This window comes from Sceloporus occidentalis, unplaced genomic scaffold, assembly GCF_023333645.1.
Source record: "Sceloporus occidentalis isolate IW3139 unplaced genomic scaffold, rSceOcc1.0.p SCAF_150, whole genome shotgun sequence".
NCBI classification, from domain to species: Eukaryota; Metazoa; Chordata; class Lepidosauria; order Squamata; family Phrynosomatidae; genus Sceloporus; species Sceloporus occidentalis.
This window is the reverse complement of record NW_028317130.1, coordinates 927,890-946,176: the sequence shown is the minus strand read 5'-3', so window position 1 is coordinate 946,176 and position 18,287 is coordinate 927,890. Positions and strand designations below refer to the sequence as shown.

Here is an 18,287-nt window from a genome sequence, read left to right as displayed (position 1 = left end):
CGACGTTCGGTAAGCGAGACTTCCGGCGGAAGTTGTTCAGTGAAGACTTCCTGTTCCGGTGGAGGGAAGAGTGTGGCTGCCTCTGCTGTGGGCGAAGTGCTGTCATGGCTGAGGCGAAGCGGAAGAGGCCCCTGGCCCCCTTCCGCAGGGCTCCTGGCCCCTCGGCCGCCGCGGCCTCCTCTTCCTTCTCCTCCTCGCTGCCGAGCAACCCCTTCGAGGTGAAGACCAACCGGCAGAAGTTCCACATCCTGGGCAGGAAGACCAGGCATGATGTCGGGCGCCCGGGGGCTACGCGCTCCAGGGCCCACAAGAAGGTGAGCTCCTTTCACGCCAGTCAGCTGAAGGAGTAGCAGCCATAATAACGCCAATAATGGCAATAATAATAATAATAATAACGTGTACATTTATATATATATATATATATAATACATACATATATATATATATAATGTACACGTTATTATGATTGCAATTATATGTATATTATATATATACACACACACACGTATATCATATAACATATATATATATATATATGCATGTTATATGATATAGGGATATATATATATATAATTTTTTAATATTTTATGTAACTATGTTATATGTATATAATTTTATATATTATATGTACATATGTATATTATATATCTATTTGTAATATAATATATATATATATGGATATATAGATATATATAATCATAGAGTTGGAAGAGACCGCAAGAGCCATCCAGTCCAACCCCCAGCCATGCAGGAAATCTAAATCAAAGCATCCCCAACAGATCTCTCTCTCTCTCTATATATATATATATATATATATTCCATATATATATATATATATATATATATGGAATCTCTCTCTCTCTCTCTCTCTATATATATATATATATATATAGAGAGAGAGAGAGAGAGAGAGTATGTGTATAATAATATAACTGTCTGTTATCCCCTCTATTGTAAACCGCTCGGATTCCCAGTGATTGGGCGGTATATAAATAAAACCTATTATTATTATTATTATATCTATTATCTTTATAATATTTAATATAAAATTATCTGTTTTTATATATATATATATATATATATATATGTGTGTGTGTGTGTGTATGTATATTATATTTACATTATATAAAAATATAATTACATAAATAAATGTTTTATTTATATCCTGCCCAATCACCAGGAACCAGGGCGGGCTACAACAGTAAAAAACACATAAAAATACAGTGAAATTCAAAATTAATCCTTTTCTCACCCCCCGTGTCTCAGTTTTAAAACAACAATATTAAATAATCATGATTTAAAACATTAAAATACAATTGGCTAAAAATTTGGGGGGAATTTCGCAGACATAAAGAGACCCAATTATCAATGAAATACGGGTTCGTATTCAGGGAGAGGGAGCTAGGTTGGTATATTATGTAATATAATGATAACATCAGCAACAATTATTTCTTATCTGTTTCTCTCCATGGTCGAAGCAGGGAACAACAACAAACAAACAATGAACGACTTCGGTTAAAACAGCTTAGTTAAAACATGTAACAGGGAGATCCAAACTTTGGTCTCCCAGGGGTTGGTCCTTGGACTTCAACTCCCAGAAGCCCCTAGCCTGGTGGGAATGCTGGGACCTGAAGTCCAAAGCGTATGGAGGAGCAAAGCTTGGGAAACACTGGTTTAAAAGGACAAATCAGACATACAGATTCCTAAAAACATCGACATTTAAAACTCATGCCTTAAAATTTATCATTGGAAAAACATCTGGATAAGCCTTCTGAAAGACACCGGTTGAGACTATCGTACTTTGGCCACAGAATGAGAAGGCACAGATCACTAGAGACGACAGGAAGATAGAGGGTAGAAGAAAGAGGAAGACCACAAAGCAGATGGATAGACTCGATCGAGGGGGGTTATTGGCAGGGCTTGCAGGATCTGGGCAGGGATTCTTGGACATGTCTCATCCATAGGGTCACCATGAGTCAGAACCAACTCAAGAGCAGCTAACAACAACAGTTGTTTTCTGGGGCTGAGAGGGTGTGACTTACACATAGTCACCGAGTGGATTTCCATGGCCGAATCGAGCCCCAATCTCCAACAACCAAACCACTACCCACACTGGCTCTCATAGTGCTTAGCCCTGGCACTAAAATAGAATCAGGGTGCTATAACTGCTTAGCACACATCTGGCCTTTTGAACATTGACTGAGTTCCTTGCTTCCTAAAAGGATCTAGAGGTTGTTTATTCTTTATTTGCACAGACCCTTTGGTCATGGAGGAGGACATTCCACTTTCCTTAGTGAGTCTCACACACATATCCACCCCACTGCCGTTTAAAAAGAAAAGTACCCACATAGAAGCTGAGATAGGTGGCAAAATGTGTAATCTTCTGTTTATAGGGGCCCCACACAGCAGAATAACAAAAACAGTATAATTCCTCACTTATCTATCTTGATAGATATGGTGTCCAGGTTACAAGAACTACCAAAAATGACAGACCTGTTCTATGTTTGTGGCAAAGAACATACGGGTTTCTACCTACAGTTTGCAGCCTTCACAGTTTGCACTAAGTGATGCCACAGTTCACATTTGTCATGTGAACTAAAAGAAAAGAAACAAACCCAAAAACACCAGAATAGTTTTGATGTAATATATACTCTTCTTTGGTGATTTAAAAACAAACTGCACTTTTGACAAGTTTGTTCTTGATCTTGGAAGAACGCAGTTAATCTCAAAACAATCTTATTTATTTAAGTGCAGCATTTGCTCCTTGCTCTCTAGTTAGAAAGGCTTTAGCATATCAGCAAAATCAGATAAGATAGTTACTGTTCTCAGGTTTCCAGCAAAAAAAAAAAAGTTGTTAAAAGAAGAAGAAAAACCTCAAGCATTAGTCCTCAGAACGGTGGAATGGAATAGGTTGATAGAATGACCACTGTCATGCCTCCAGAGCATCTTTGATGCTCTTGAGACATATATTTAGTTGAGATTATATTAGGCTTTCTATGGCCTGTTACAGACAGCCAAAATAAAGCTGCTTCGAGTCACAGTGGAGGTATAGTGTTTCAATGATGCATGCGTCCTAAGAGTCCAGAAGCCACACCAAAGCCACGCTCCAGTCCTTAGGGCTGGAGCGTGGCTTTGGTGCGACTTCTGGACTCTTAGGACGCATGCATCATTGAAACACCATACCTCCACTGTGACTCGAAGCAGCTTTATTTTGGCTGTCTGTAACAGGCCTATGTATCAGTTTAGGAGGGGAAATAGAGATCTGCAGCTTTAAGAAAGACAAGGATTGTAGGAAATCCCAGGGTCTTATGCTGTCTCCCTCTAGTTAGTTTCTGTTGTGTAGTAAGATTTCAGCCAAGTGAGACCTGGAGAGAGTATTTTCCTTTGACAAAGATAAATCCACAGAAGAAGAAAGATAAAGTCCACAGAAGAGGAAAGGTAAAACCCACCAAGAAGAGAGAGCAAGGTATTCAAGAAGGACTATTGAGAAAAAGGAGATCATTTTCATGTTTTTGTGTTTATAACCAGTAAAGCTTTTGAAAACTTAAGAAATTTGTGGACAAGTCTTTTGTTCAGGCTGTGTTCCTGGGAGCCAGAGGCCTTACTACACCCAAAGTCCATAGCATTGCTCTTGGGACAAAACAACCACTGACCCTCACATTCCAAGACCAGATAATATCAGATAAAATAATTGCTTGTCCCTAACTTGAAAGAGTGTTAAAAGAGTATATTATGAGCATAACTGACTCCTTTTTAAAAGTGCTATGAGAAGACGAAAACATAAGACAAACATTTTAAAAAATGAAAATCCAGAATATGTAAGGACATTGCTTTGGAGTTAATGCCACATGGGCTGTGACATGTTACCTTATTACTTGTTGTCCTGTTTGAGTAGGATTATGTTCTCCCTTAACCAGGTTTTCTTATGTTTCCCTTATCAGCGTACTCAGACACTGCTGAAAGAATACAAGGAAAAAGAAAAATCCAATGTATTTAAAGATAAACGTTTTGGTGAATATAACAACAAAATAAGTCCAGAGGAAAAAATGATGACGCGATTTGCTTTGGAACAACAGGTAAAGTGTAAAAAATAGTTTAAGACAATGAAATCAATTTTGACCTCAAAAATCTGGTTTTGATTATTGCAGAAGAACAGCACATTGTTGAGTATTTCATGTGTTGTTTGTTTTAGCAGCAAATATGTTCTTGACATTTTCTGCCTCAGATATCAGAATAACTAACTGGTTTTATACTATAATGCTTAATATATAGCTTATTTTAGTATGTTGCTATAGTATGTTTTTGAAGATTTTTGATCAACATGTCCTATCTGACAAATGGTAAAAGTAACAATTAATTTATGTGAATGTAGGCAAAGGCTGAAGGAGCTACAAAGTAAGAACTTAGTGACTGAAATGGAGGAGGAAACAATGTGTTGTATTTGAGAAAGTTAAGAATGAAATCATAAGCTTACAAAAAAAAACCTTTATGTTTAAGTTTATTTATATTCTGCCTTTCCCTTTTGAGGATCTAGGTGGGTAACAGCAGCCCAATATAATAATTCAAAAACAGTGTTGACATAATCCCAATCCCCTAACCCTCCTTCCTTCTGCTAAAATACAAGTAAAACATCACATTATAATAACAATAACAGTATGATATATTACACCTAGTTGCATAAGAAATGCAACTAAAGTTAGGAGCACAGGAAAATATTTACCGGAGTGATCGTTGGGAGAGGCAATGGGTAGGTGAGTAGTTCAGATTCTCATTTTGGAGATTAGTCTGGGAAGGCCTTCCAAAAGAGATCTGTCTTTATCACCTTTTTAAAGGCCTCTAGAGATGTAATTTGACGGATCTCCTCCGGCAGTAATTCCATATTTTCGGAGCGGTGACTGAAAAGGTCCTCTGGGAAGTCACCACGAACCTGGTTTTCTTTGGCTGTAATAGGTTCTTCCCAGAGGACCTGAGTGTGCGGGAAGGATTGTATGGGAGGAGGTGTTCCCTAAAGTAGTCTGGACCCAGGCCATGTGGGGCTTTATAGGTAATAACCAACACCTTGTACTGAGCCCGGAAGCTAATAGGCAGCCAATGTAGAGATTTTAGGATGGGTGTAATCGGGTCATATTTAGATTTACTTATGACCACTCTGGCTGCCATATATTGAATTAATTGCAGCTTCCGAACATGGCACAAGGGTTGCCCTGTGTAGAGCGTGTTACAGAAGTCAAGACGAGAGGTCACCAGTCAATGTACAACCGTTTCTAGGTCCGCTTGTTCCAGATAGGGTCACAGCTGGCGTATTAGCCGAAGCTGATAACAGGCACTCCTGGTCGTCACGTCAATCTGAGATGTCAGCTGAAGCAATGAATCCAGAAGTACCCCCAAGCTGCGAACACAGTCCTTTAGGGGAACTGTGAACCCGTCCAGGACTGGTGGGCATATCTCCATACCCGGTTCGGGTTTACCTATAGCGAATACCTCCATTTTGTTTGAATTCAGCTTAAGTCTATTTTCCCTCATCCAATCCATTACTGACCTCAGACAGTCATTCAGAGGAGAAGTGCCTTCCTTGGTCACTGAAGCAGTCCAAGACATAGAGAAGCAAATTTGGGTGTCATCAGCATACTGATAACACCCCGCCCCATGTCTCCGGATGATTTGTCCCAGCGGATTCATGTAAATGTTAAACAACATGGGAGACAGTATGGTGTTCTGAGGGACACCAGATACTAGGTCTCTTTTAGAAGAGCAAGTTCTCCCAGCATCACCATCTGGAACATTCCCAAGAGGTAGGAACAGAGCCACTGCAATGCAGAGCCCCCGATTCCCAATTCCCTCAGGTGTTCCAGAAGGATACCATGGTCGATGGTATCCAGTTATAAAATAGGTTGCCTGATCCAAGGGTATTTTTATTGAGTGTTTTAAAACGTTTTCTCATATAGACAATTCTCAGTGGTTGTCTCCCCTCACCCACTGCTGTGATTGCAAATATATCAGTCTAATTTAAAGAAGTAGCAAATTTTCAGATACACTAAGAATAGATAGGAACTACTAACATTCTAACCAAGATCACATAACAGTATTTGTTATTTTGTTACAGAAAAATTATGAAAAGAAACATATATATAATCTAAATGAAGAGGAAGACTTGACTCATTATGGTCACTCTTTAGCAAACATTGAAAAGCTTGATGATATTATTGATAGCGACAGTGATACTGAAGAAAGAGGCATACTTTCAGGTGAGAAGAATCAAAAATGTATTGTACATGTACCATGTGCACCACATACCTGTGGTGTAGCAAATCCCCCTCCATGGCTGTTTTTGTTGGAAGGGTAGAATTTTAATACCCAGTAATTACAGAACTCAGTAGTGTAACCAAAATTTGACAGACTGATCTCATTTTACTTATGATGTGTTATGATTGCTTTGCAAGATGAAATTGTGGCAGCTTCTACACTGCAGAAATAATGCAGTTTGACAGCACTTTAACTTCCATGGCTCAGTGCTGTGGAATCCTGGGATTTCTAATTTATTGTGATACCAGAGCTTTCTGACAGAGAAGGCTAAATATCTCACAAACATACAAATCCCAGAATTCCATAGCATTGAGCTATGACAGTTAAAGTGGTGTCAAACTCTATTATTTCTGCAATGCAGGTGTGTTTTACGTAATATTGTGTTTGAATCTGGTCTATTATTTTCTTGAACTCTGGAACTTGATTGCGGTAAGCTCTTGTTTGCCATCCCTGAAGATTTCATGTGAAACCTCAGTCTTTCCTAGGACAATGTGACTGTAATCTCCTATATACAGTACTTAGGTGAGAATAAGTCCCGTTGAATGCCGTATTGCTTACTTCGGAGTAAGCATGTGCAAGATTACTCCACTGAAAAGTTTAAACTTTTAGCAAATATAATTTTTGCCAAACGTGTATTCTCAGTTTTATAGGCTTCCTTAATTAATGGTTCCATTCATTCATTTATAGCGGAACTAACAGCAGCTCACTTTGGAGGTGGTGGGCTTCTTCGCAAGAAAACACTTGCAGGGCAGCAAGATGAAGAGAACAGACAGGCTAAGTCTCGGAAGGAGCTCATTGAAGAACTAATAGCAAAATCCAAGCAAGAGAAGGTAGACTTTGGATTTCCTATAATATAGTTGAATTCGTTTGAAATTAAATACATGTATACACAGCCTTACTTTCTCATGAACAGGGAATGCTCATCAGATTGTAATTTTCTATTCAACATTTTGCATATTCCAAGTAATTTAAGGTATTTTAAGACTTAGTGCTGGGACAGATGGACATATGCACATTCATCACTTAAAACTTTGAAGCACAAAAAATGACCCAGATGCCTGAATTCCTAACAAAATATTTTTAAACCAAGTCTTTTTAGACTGGGGGGAGGGGGGATTTTGGACTTCCAGGTGTTTTTGGCCTGTGACTCCTATGGCTCCCATAATCTTTCATTGTTGACTTTGCTAGCTGGGACCAATAGGAGCTGTAGGCCAAAACAAATCTGGAATTCCACTCTTGCCAGCCCCTTATTTAGACATTAGCTGCTTATGATGTATACCGAAACCAATCAAGATGCACATGTCTGTGCAAACCAAACTCAAGTGTTTACATTAAAAAAAATTCCAGTGTTCAATTCATTTCTATTTCTTGGTGTTTGTAATTTCACTTGCTATTCTTATGCCAGAGAGGAACTTGTAGTTAGAAATCCATTGTATGATTACTCAACTGTCACATTTTGATCTCCCTCTCCCTCTCTTTAGAGAGAGCGACAAACTCAGAGGGAAAATACACAAGAACTTACAGAAAAACTGAACAGTGATTGGAAAGACATTCAAAGCTTCCTTTTCCACAGAACGTCCAAGTCAGAATTGGAAAAGCATGTAGAGGAGAAGCGGAAGGTATGTCTTTCATTAACAAACATGTTGTCATATGTTTCCTTATCCCAATTAATATCTAAGATTTTTATTTATTTATTTATCTGTGATTGATGAAGACCCCTGTATGAAGATACAGGAAACCCTGAAAACCTGCAAATTCTTATAGAATCATAGAATCGTAGAGTTGGAAGAGACCACTAGGGCCATCCAGTCCAACCCCCTGCCATGCAGGAATCCAAATCAAAGCATCCCTGACAGATGGCCATCCATCTTACTAACTTACCTATTTTTCCTACTTATTTCTATTATTGGTTGTGAATATATCTAGGCCTAGATGCTCGATGGGATGGGTTTTACTCTGCCACACTCCCAGTCTCTCCCAGTCTAACTTGGTGAAATAACCATCATCACCTAACTGAAATTTCTACTTCCAGAGTTTACTTGGTAATGTCCACAATGTCTACTGTGTAACAGAGCTCCTGGGAAAGGGAAAGTATTTCAGTACTGCATTATTGACAGTCGTTGCTTTCAATATTTCATCATTGACAAACTTTGCAAATGGTGGATTTATTACACTATACTGTGAGAACAATTTAGGCTTGCATAGACCAAAAGTCACATCCGTATGTTTGTTCCTTTTTAATGGACATGGAAAATCCCCAACTCTCCAAATTTTAATTTTGTCAAAATTGGATTTAACTGAAATTTGGATGTCCCTGAAAACAAGTTGCCAGGTTTTTTGGGGGGGTGATAGTGGCACAACTTATATAATAATAATGGTGGTGGTGGTGGTGATAGTAGGGCTTCCACTTAGACATTCCCACAGCATGACCACTATAGCACAACATTGGAATTAAAGCATCATGACTTAATATCATATCTTCCAGTTGAAATGATTCATATTCAATTTCTCTACATCACAGTTGGATCATACATATCATACACATGATACATAACATGGTCCCCCATCACAATAATTATGGCAGGTGCTCATTTTCAACATGTTTTTAACAGTGAATAATAACAATAACAAAATCTGTGAAGTTTATGTTTGTGTGCTAATCTGCCTTTATAATTGCATAAATTACTGCTATATTTTAAATTTAAAGGTTTTGAAGACAAACTATTTCCCAGCAAAATCATGGTATGTTTTTAAACTCAAAAGATTGGAGTAAATGGATAGTTCTATGGTATGAGAGTAAATATATATTATGTGATGAGGGAGCACAAGGACCATAGGCATTGATCCTTGTTGTGAAAACAGAAGACTTTAGGTATTATTATTTTCATCAGTGACATGTTGAAGATATAATCCACTGAGAAGACTGAATGTGCTTTTGGTTTGAATCCATCACGTGTAAATCAGTCATAGAATTCAACATGTGTTTTCTCTTTGTTTTTCTTTTCAGCCTGATGAATATGATATGATAGTTAGAGAGCTTGGATTTGAGATGAAAGTGCAACCCTCTAGTAGGTTGAAAACTGAAGAAGAGTTGGCAAAAGAGGAGAAGGAGAAACTCCTAAAATTGGAGGTATAATTTGTTTTATTTATTTTTATTTTTATACTGCACTGAAGTAACCTTTAATGGCTGTAATTTAGGGTTCTCTGTAGCATTTCAGCTCTGTAATATGAAAACAAATTTGTTAATTTCATAGGCTTGTCATCATGGTATAGTGGATACATAATGTAGTTCATTGTTCCCCAACAGGGCAAGTACCTGGAGGGCTATTTCCCTCTGCTGCTATTCTCATGCCTTTCATGTTGTTGCACCAGACCAAGGAATGTTAGATGTTACTTGTTCTACATGAGAAGTACTACACATATTTAACTCAGAGTAAGACCATTTGAAGTTGGGAGGATTTTCTTCTGAATAGATGTTGAATTGCCATGTAAAAGTACATGATCTTAAATGGGTGACACCTTCAACCCTCCCTCTATTACAGGCAGCTTGAGCTTCCTTTCTGATTATTATATCTCTGTTTTAACTGTCAGCCATAAATTATTGGCCAGATTTCTGGTGGTGTTTTGGAGTGTGCATAATGTTCTAAAAACAGCTGTACTCGCTCTCTTTCTGTCTTCACCTCTCTGACTGCCATGGGAAGAAAGAAGCCCACTCCTATATGCCTTTAACCAACCAAACTCTACAGAGATATCTGTATGGTTGGGTGGGGGGATGGAAACATTTGAATTCTTGTCCAAGCTCCTTGGAAGAACGGGTGATATAAATGTACTGTATAGACAAGTAATAAATAAGCGTTCAGTTTAATTACAGTCGGCCCTCCTTATTGGCAGCTTTAGGATTAGAGTATCTGTGGATGTCTTTGCCCCCTTATTGTTACTGGCACAATTGTGCACGCAGCCACACCAGTGTTTTCCTATTCTGGGGGGTAGGATCCGGAACAGAACCCATGTAGATACAGAGGGCATGCTGTATATAAATCTTAGTGTCTTTGACCCATATGCTGCACTGATAAATATGACTGCCCATAATTTCTTCCTGCAAGATCTGGTGAATAATCCTAATAGAGCAGGAATTTTTTATACTTCCTTTGATAGTCAGACAGGTGTTTGTATATTGCATTGTATTGATTATATTTTTGTATTCTAGGCTGACAGGTTACGTCGAATGCGTGGAGAAGATGAGCCAGTGATGAGGAAGAATACCAAGTATTTATCAGCTGATGATTTGGCAGATGGGTTCCTTCTGGATAAGGATGATAGACATTTTCTTTCTTACAAAGTATTTACCTGTCTTTTTTTACAGTAGATTTTCAGGAAATCTCATAAAGATTCAGGGGCAAACAGAGAGCTTTCCAAACACATAGTTTCTGAGTACCTAATAGAGCAGTGGTCAGCTAGCCAGCTGTATTGTTCTGAACTAGCTGGATTTCTTGGCATCTCTTTGAAGCTTCCTGTCTCTGCCCCTCCCCTTCCCAATTTCTTAAATTAAAATTAGAGGGGACAGATCTCAAGTTTAAATCCCATAACAGCTAAATCTGCCCGAGAGGAAGACTTGTTCAGCTTTAATCTTGACAGTCTTGCATTGCTCATCTCTTTGACTTGGCTCTATGTTCTTGTTTATTCAAGACCAAAACTAAGGGCCAGTCAAACTGTGAAAGATGGGAATAGTGAGACTGGTAATGCCAAGAAAATGTTAAAATACTATTTAGTCTACAGTAGTTGCATTTCTGAACAGTCAAATAAGTGAGCTACCATCAATATGTTGTCACTTCAGCTGCTCCTAGTGTCTGTATTCCAGTCTGCTTCAGAATTTTAAGGACCATTTCTTTGACATTAATGTTTTTATGTCAGCATTTAGATCCTGGACACCTGCAGCTGTCCTATTGTATCAAGATGTTCTGCTCAATTCTTAACATTTTGCCAAGGAGAGGATGTTTCAACCCTTTCTGCATTATAATTGCAATCTAACATACTGCTAACAAATTAGCACAAATGTGTCAAACCAGACACCTTCATTTAATGTATCAACTAGCCATGTCATCTGTGCTTTTACCAGATATTACAAACGTGGTGTCTCAGTGAGGACATCTTTTTCATAACATGCATGCTAAAGGATCAGATATAGTACGTTCTGCTATAACATAAGTTTTTACGATGACCCAGAGAAGGCTGCGGGGATGTGTGGTGGACTGCCCTTCCGTCGCCTCTTTGCTGCTGCTTTGCCTGCCCACCCACCCAAATCTGAAAAGATCCAGAGCTGGCCAAGCAGGATAATAATAAAGGAGAACTAGCTACAATATGCAGTTAGAGGGTAGGGAGGGTAGGGCAATGCTCTGCAATGGCGGAATCCTCATCTTCCACAACCCTTCATCTCCCCTTTTTGGAGAGAGGCTGGTGGTAGGGCAAAGCGGATGATGAGTGACTGCCCATTGGTTGTCCACACACACATATCCCAAGCTGCTACCAAGTGTTTTCCAATGATGCCCATGCCACTGTTTATTGTACATTTTGCAATAGTTACATGATTTCTGTTTAGTTTAATTAAACGGGAGAAAAAAGTAGGTTCATCATAGTCAAGTACAGAGTTTTTCTAGCAGACTAAGGCCTGTTAACAGACTGCCAAAATAAAGGAGGTATGCTATTTAAATGATGCGTGCATCCTAAGAATCCGGAAGCTGCACCAAAGCTGCACTCCAGTGCTTAGGAATGGAGTGTGGCTTTGGCGCGACCTCCGGACTCTTAGGACCCATGCATCATTTAAATAGCATACCTCCAAAGAGACCCAAAGCAGCTTTATTTTGGCAGTCTGTAACAGGCCTATGTCTCTGGTAAAGATGTATTAATAAGGAAGTTCTTCATTTCACTATAGATTCCTCTGATTAATATATATCCACCTGTTAAATAGGATGGCAAGCTGAATATTGAAGATAAGAAAAAGGAAAAAGAGAGAGAAGATGATGACAGTGAGAAAGGAGAAAGTGAAGAAGAATCTGACACTGAATCTGAAGCTGTTGACATTGATCCAGATTCAGAAGCTGATGTGGAGGAAGCCAGTGTAAATGAAGCACAGGAAAGCCAAATTAAAAATAAAAAAAGTAAATTGCAAACTAAGAAACAAAATGTTGTCAGGGAAGCTGCCAAACTGGAATTGCCGTATTTGTTTGACGGTAAGGGGAAAAACCCTTTATTCAAATTGCATTAAATGTATTCTGTAGAGAAACAGTTGACTAATACAGTTTGCCCTTGGAACTTGCAGGGGATCTGTTCTGCCCCCCCCCCCCCCCCCCCGCACGAGTTCCAAAACCTGTGCATATTCAAGCCCCATAGGGGCTTAAATGGGGTGTGTGCATGGAGGGCACGTGCCACAGGCATGCACCCCATTGATGCTAATGGCGGTCACCCCTCTGCAGATTTTGAAGTCCGTGGACTTGGAGGGACGACTGTATTTGATTGGTAGAATATCGTTTTATGTGGGTTTTTTAAAAGAGCTCTAAATAATATAATGTTGGAATCTTGTGGCAGAGGACCTAAGGAAAGAAAGATGACTCACAACAATAACTTGGTTTTTAAAATAATATATAAAAATGCTATTTAATATGAAATATCATCTTACATAATCAGTGAAACAAAAAAAATTTTTTTAGTAAACAGTAGGAGCCTAATACTCTAGTATTACTCTACAGTGGTGATCTGTAGACTGGTACCAGTTCACAAGCTATCCACTGCCAACCCATAGTAATTTTTACAAGGGGAAAAAAAGCCAGTGGGCATAAATATGGTACTATTCCCTGGCATATAACAAAAAAATGTGCCAGTCTTCCAGATCAGATACTGCTTCAGTTTGTTATTTTGTTGATCTTTGCTCTGTTTTTTATTACATTGCTTTATTTTGATGCTATCTCTATATTAGCATGAAATAAATTTTAGGATGTACTTTAAATTTAGGTCCCGTCTCCCCCAAACTTGTCTCTGAACTATAATATATTGTTTACAAATATTGATAGAAGAAGGGAAGGATATTTCTTCCATTCTGTCAGTTTTCTGATTATAAGATTGTACTATGTCATCTGTGCATTTTTAGATTATACAGATGATATTTAAACAATGAGCAAATATTAGATATTTAATTTTAATTTTATTAATATTAAATATACAAATAACTTTTTGTTTTAGATTGGCACAGTAATCTTTTCAGTAGGAGTTTACAGCTGTACTGTTCACTTAAAAATATAGAGAGTCTGTTGAAATACTGGGTATGTGTTGCTCTTCATTAGTCACTTATAGCTACTTGTTTTGCTTTTGTAATCACCATAACATGATTTTCCTCTTGTCTTATAATGTGTTAGGTTGCCATCTGTTTTTTTTTTGTTTGTTTGTTTTTACCGTAGCTCCGGAATCTTACGACCAACTTAAGGCTTTATTGTCAGAAAAACCAATAGAAGAACAGCTGCTCGTAATAGAAAGAATTCAGAAATCAAATCATCCAAGCCTTGCAGTGGGAAACAAAGCAAAGCTAGAAGTGTGTTTGTTTTTTGTTTTTTTATATTATTCAAAGAGTAATCTGGAAGTGATATTTTCTGTTGGTTAAATGAAGCAAAGTATTGTATGTTGCATTCAATGGTTCATTTGAAAATTACCTTAAAATTATATTTCTTAGAAACTGTTTGAATTCCTTCTGGAGTATGTTGGGGAACTGGCATCTAAGGAGCCACCAGAGCTGAAAACAATTGACAGCCTGGTCCGGTAAGTAAAGTACATATTTCAGCTAATAAAGGAGAACTAGCTACAATATGCAGATGTATTTTATTGTACTCATCTTGCCAGTGGTGGCAGGTCAGCTGAAAGTGGATGGTCCAAGAATTTGGGCAACACACATACACACACACACACACACACACACATAATCTTTATTAAAGTTTTATATGCATTTTTTCCAGAAAGAAAGAAATACAACAAATCCATCTAACAACACAATATTACAATATTACAGATCATCAAATAAGCTTAACAAAAATAGTTTTCAGTAATCTCTATAACAGTGTACCTTGAGAAGTACTTTTAACAGTTCAATTAGAGTCACTGCTCTTTATGCTTCCAAGAAATTCTTCCATTTTTGTTGGCATTGTTGCGATGTTCTACCATTTGCTATCATAGATAAATTATCCATTAATACAAGTTCGTGTACTTTTATTTCCCATTCTTTAACTGAGGAAGCTTTAGATTTCTTCCAATGCTTCGCATAAACTAAACGGGCAGCCGTTATCTTATAAATTAATTTGCTAGAATCATCCTGATTTAACTTTAGTTTATCCGTATCAATTATATTCAAGAGAAACAGTTCGGGAGATAAGGATACACTTGCATATATCTTACAATATTCTTATGTATACTTTTCCAAAATTTTTTTACAATTTTGCACTGCCACCACATATGAAATAACGAACCTGGGGCTTTCTTGCGCTTCCAACACTTAATTTTATTAGATTTCTTAATTTTTGCTAATTGAATAGGTGTTATATAGCATCTAAAGAACATTTTAAAGTAATTCTCCTTTAAGTTGTTACATTTTGAAAACGTATGAGTATTAAGCCATGATCTTTCCCAGCATTCCATAGAGATAGTACTCCCAGTGTTTTGCATCCACTTTATCATATTATTTTTCACCACTTCACTTTCCATCTCAATTCCCAGTAAAATCTTGTAAAGTTTAGAAATCATATGTTTTTCCCCTCCTTTCAATATTTTATCTAAGGTACTCGGTTTGCGTTTGAGTCCATATTTCTCTATATCTTTTTTAAATTCTTCTGAAATCTGCTTATAGCTGAACCAATGAATTTCTATCCCCTCCTTCTGCAAATCCTCTCTTGATTTAATTCTTACACCATCTGTAGTTTTAATCACTATATCTTCATAACGTAACCATTGCTGTCTTTTTAAATTTTGTTGTTTATGAAGGGCTTCTTGTGTGGAGTGCCACCTGGGAAGTTTTGCATAAAAATATTTTTTATAAATGTTCCATACTTTGAAAAGCGGTTTTCTAATAAAGTGTTCATTAAATTCTTCAAGAATTTGGGCAGCATTTGAGAGCTTGGAGACAATATTTGCCTTTTTCTAGATCTTTGCCAACCTAAATATTTAATCACCCCAAATGGCAGATCATAATCCCCAGAGGCCTCTTGAACTACAATTTGCCCTGTATATACTTCCCACATCCTTTCCTGATTCTAAGAAGCTATGCTAAGGCTAGAAAAAGCTGGGTGGGTGAGAGCTAGAAAGCAGGTTATACACTCTAGAGGCTTCTAAGGTTTGCTGTTTTGCATTATAAAAAAGTGGAGGATCTAGAAGGTTTCACTGCGGGCCCTGAGTTGGGCCTTGGTTCATGATACTGAGTTATGGCCAAAATTAAATTCTGGTGTGTAAGTTTTATCTCTTTGAACTACATAGTTTTTTTTAGAACAAAGCCTCTGTTAATTGTCACATTTTGCAAGCAAGTTCAGATTGAACAATAATAATTTTTAGGTCTTCTTTTCTGAACTAGATATCAGTTTTAAGTCCCAAAGCCCCCAATTTTATGCTGTGATCTTACTCTTGGCTAGTTAATATTATCTTTAATGAAGAAGAATACCATGTTTACATTTGTAATGTAAAGTAATATGAGACTGACATGACCCTCTTATTAACAGGCCCTTATATAACCTTTGCCAGATGTTCCCTCAAGCTGCAAGTAACCATGTCAAGTTTGTTCTTCAAGATGCTATTCATGACTTGGAAAAAATCCAAGAAGTTAAAGGCCATGCAGCATTTCCAGGATTAAATGTGGTACATTTTATTTTATTTATTTACTGTGCTTACTTATTTCAACATCTCTGTAAGCAGCTTAGAGTTTTTACAAGCAAAATACATTTCCTCTAATAAAGAATTCAGGTGACTGCGTGAATGTGAAGGAAAAGGTAACTTTTGAGCAGTATGCAGACTGTGAAGTTGAAGGCTTTCATGGCCGGCATCAATAGTTTTTTGTGGGTTTTTCAGACTGTGTGGCCATGTTCTAGAAGAGTTTCTTCTAGAAAATGTCCACATAGCCCAAAAAACCTACAAAAAGTATGCAGACTCTCTGTCAAAAGCCTATGAGCACCACCAAGTCTCTAAAAACAATTGACACATGAACATTAATGTCTCCATTGAAAATCCAACCAAAAGGCTGAAGGTAGAGGCATGGTGATGGATGATGGGGGTAAAGAAAAAATTTAGCTGTCCTGTTATTATAATATCCTACAGCATGCAATGTGAAGGACAAGTGTGGGAGAGTACATCTGGATTTGCAAAAATAAAGTTGAAGGCTTTCATGGCTGGCATCCATAGTTTTCTGTGGGTTTTTCAGGCTATGTGGTCCATGTTCTAGCAGAATTTCTTTCTGACGTTTCACCAGCATCTGTGGCTGGCATCTTCAGAGAATCTGAAGAGGTGAGGGCGGACTCTAGTTACATCATTTGAAAAGGTATTGTACTGTAGGATCAAGACAGAATAATTTCCATAGTGTGAGGATAAAGTCAAACTGGATACTAGCATCTGTCTTAACAAGATCACTAAGCTATTGGTTAAGTGTATACCATGTTAAGCAGATCACTGTAGTTTGTGTTCCTATAGCTGACACTGAATTTTTATCTTTTCAGTTCATGTATTTGAAAATTATTGCAGTACTTTTTCCAACCTCTGATTTCTGGCACCCAGTGGTAACACCATCATTAGTATATATGAGCCAGCTACTTACAAAGGTATGTTAGCAATATTTTTCAAAATTTCACACTTGTAAAACTTCCATAAGCTAGCTAAAATGTGCATACTAAAATTTAATTAGTATGGTAATAGATATCAACTGGAAGAAGAAAATCTGCTTCACTGTATCATTTGTATACAAATACAAGGGTGTGGAAGTCTTATAAAACTTTTCACTTGGAGTAGTCTATTTTTAAGGATTGTGGGTATAAAGAGTGATGTGTAGAAAATCTGAAGGATAGAAATAAAAGATCTGTGAAGAGTCAGTACTATATAACATAAAATACATAGAAAATAAGATCTGAGTTAATCTATAGATGCTAACACAATGTAGGTAGGACAAATCAGTCTGCTTGTTTAATAAAGGAGCATATGGTATTTTCTATTATATTGCATTTTTCCTGTGAATCTCCTTGAGTGAAATGTGCCCCTGTGAGCCTATTCATTTTTTAAACAAATTAATAAAATTAAGGTAAGGCAAGAAAAGTAATATTTTAATCATATTTAGACTGAAGAAACATATTTAAAACAACATGAATTCTTTGCAGATGCTGAATGTCCAGTGCTTATTTAGATATATTAACTATAATCTAAGGTTGGTTTTTCAGTAATTTGTAATTATATGTGTGTTTCAGTGCCCAGTCAAAACATTGCAAGATGTTGTCAAAGGATTGTTTGTTTGCTGTCTCTTCTTGGAATATGTATCCTTGTCTCAAAGATTTGTTCCAGAACTTATAAATTTTCTTTCGGGAATTCTTCATATGGCTATACCCAACAGAAAAGTACAAGGTAAGAATTCTAGACCTGATGTGCACAAAGGTGCCATTCTTCCACATTTCCCATGACTCTGTCTGAAAGTTTATGAATCAATGTTCAGCACTTTTTTAGCTAATCTTCTGGATTGTCTGTCTCATTGAGCAGTGTGGTTTGCATGAAAATACTTCATATATCCACTCTTTCTCTTATTTATTTAGATTATTTATACTCAGTTCTTCAGTCACAAAAGCTCTCACAGTGGCTTACATTTTATTGTTCCCTCTCCTCAGGTTCACAATCTAAAAAGTCCAGCAGATACAGTATTTACAATGAAGAAGAATTATTTGAAGAGTATCCAAATGTCAGTTGGTACAAAATACAGCAGCTAGGTTGCC

At 37.4% G+C, this 18,287-nt stretch overlaps 1 protein-coding gene across 1 annotated transcript in view; it reads left to right on the top strand.

Moving 5' to 3' along the window:
• The window catches only part of LOC149280656 (nucleolar protein 14-like), a 28,362-nt gene continuing 10,075 nt past the window's right edge, over window positions 1-18,287 (top strand). The window contains exons 1-13 of the mRNA XM_089500197.1: window positions 1-314; window positions 3,942-4,076; window positions 6,104-6,245; window positions 6,991-7,133; window positions 7,785-7,922; window positions 9,311-9,433; window positions 10,511-10,642; window positions 12,269-12,530; window positions 13,752-13,882; window positions 14,021-14,106; window positions 16,047-16,182; window positions 17,034-17,135; window positions 17,772-17,925. Coding sequence (XP_089356323.1) covers window positions 105-314; window positions 3,942-4,076; window positions 6,104-6,245; window positions 6,991-7,133; window positions 7,785-7,922; window positions 9,311-9,433; window positions 10,511-10,642; window positions 12,269-12,530; window positions 13,752-13,882; window positions 14,021-14,106; window positions 16,047-16,182; window positions 17,034-17,135; window positions 17,772-17,925 — 1,894 coding nt within the window. The 5' untranslated portion in view covers window positions 1-104. The remainder of the gene's footprint in view (window positions 315-3,941; window positions 4,077-6,103; window positions 6,246-6,990; window positions 7,134-7,784; window positions 7,923-9,310; window positions 9,434-10,510; window positions 10,643-12,268; window positions 12,531-13,751; window positions 13,883-14,020; window positions 14,107-16,046; window positions 16,183-17,033; window positions 17,136-17,771; window positions 17,926-18,287) is intronic.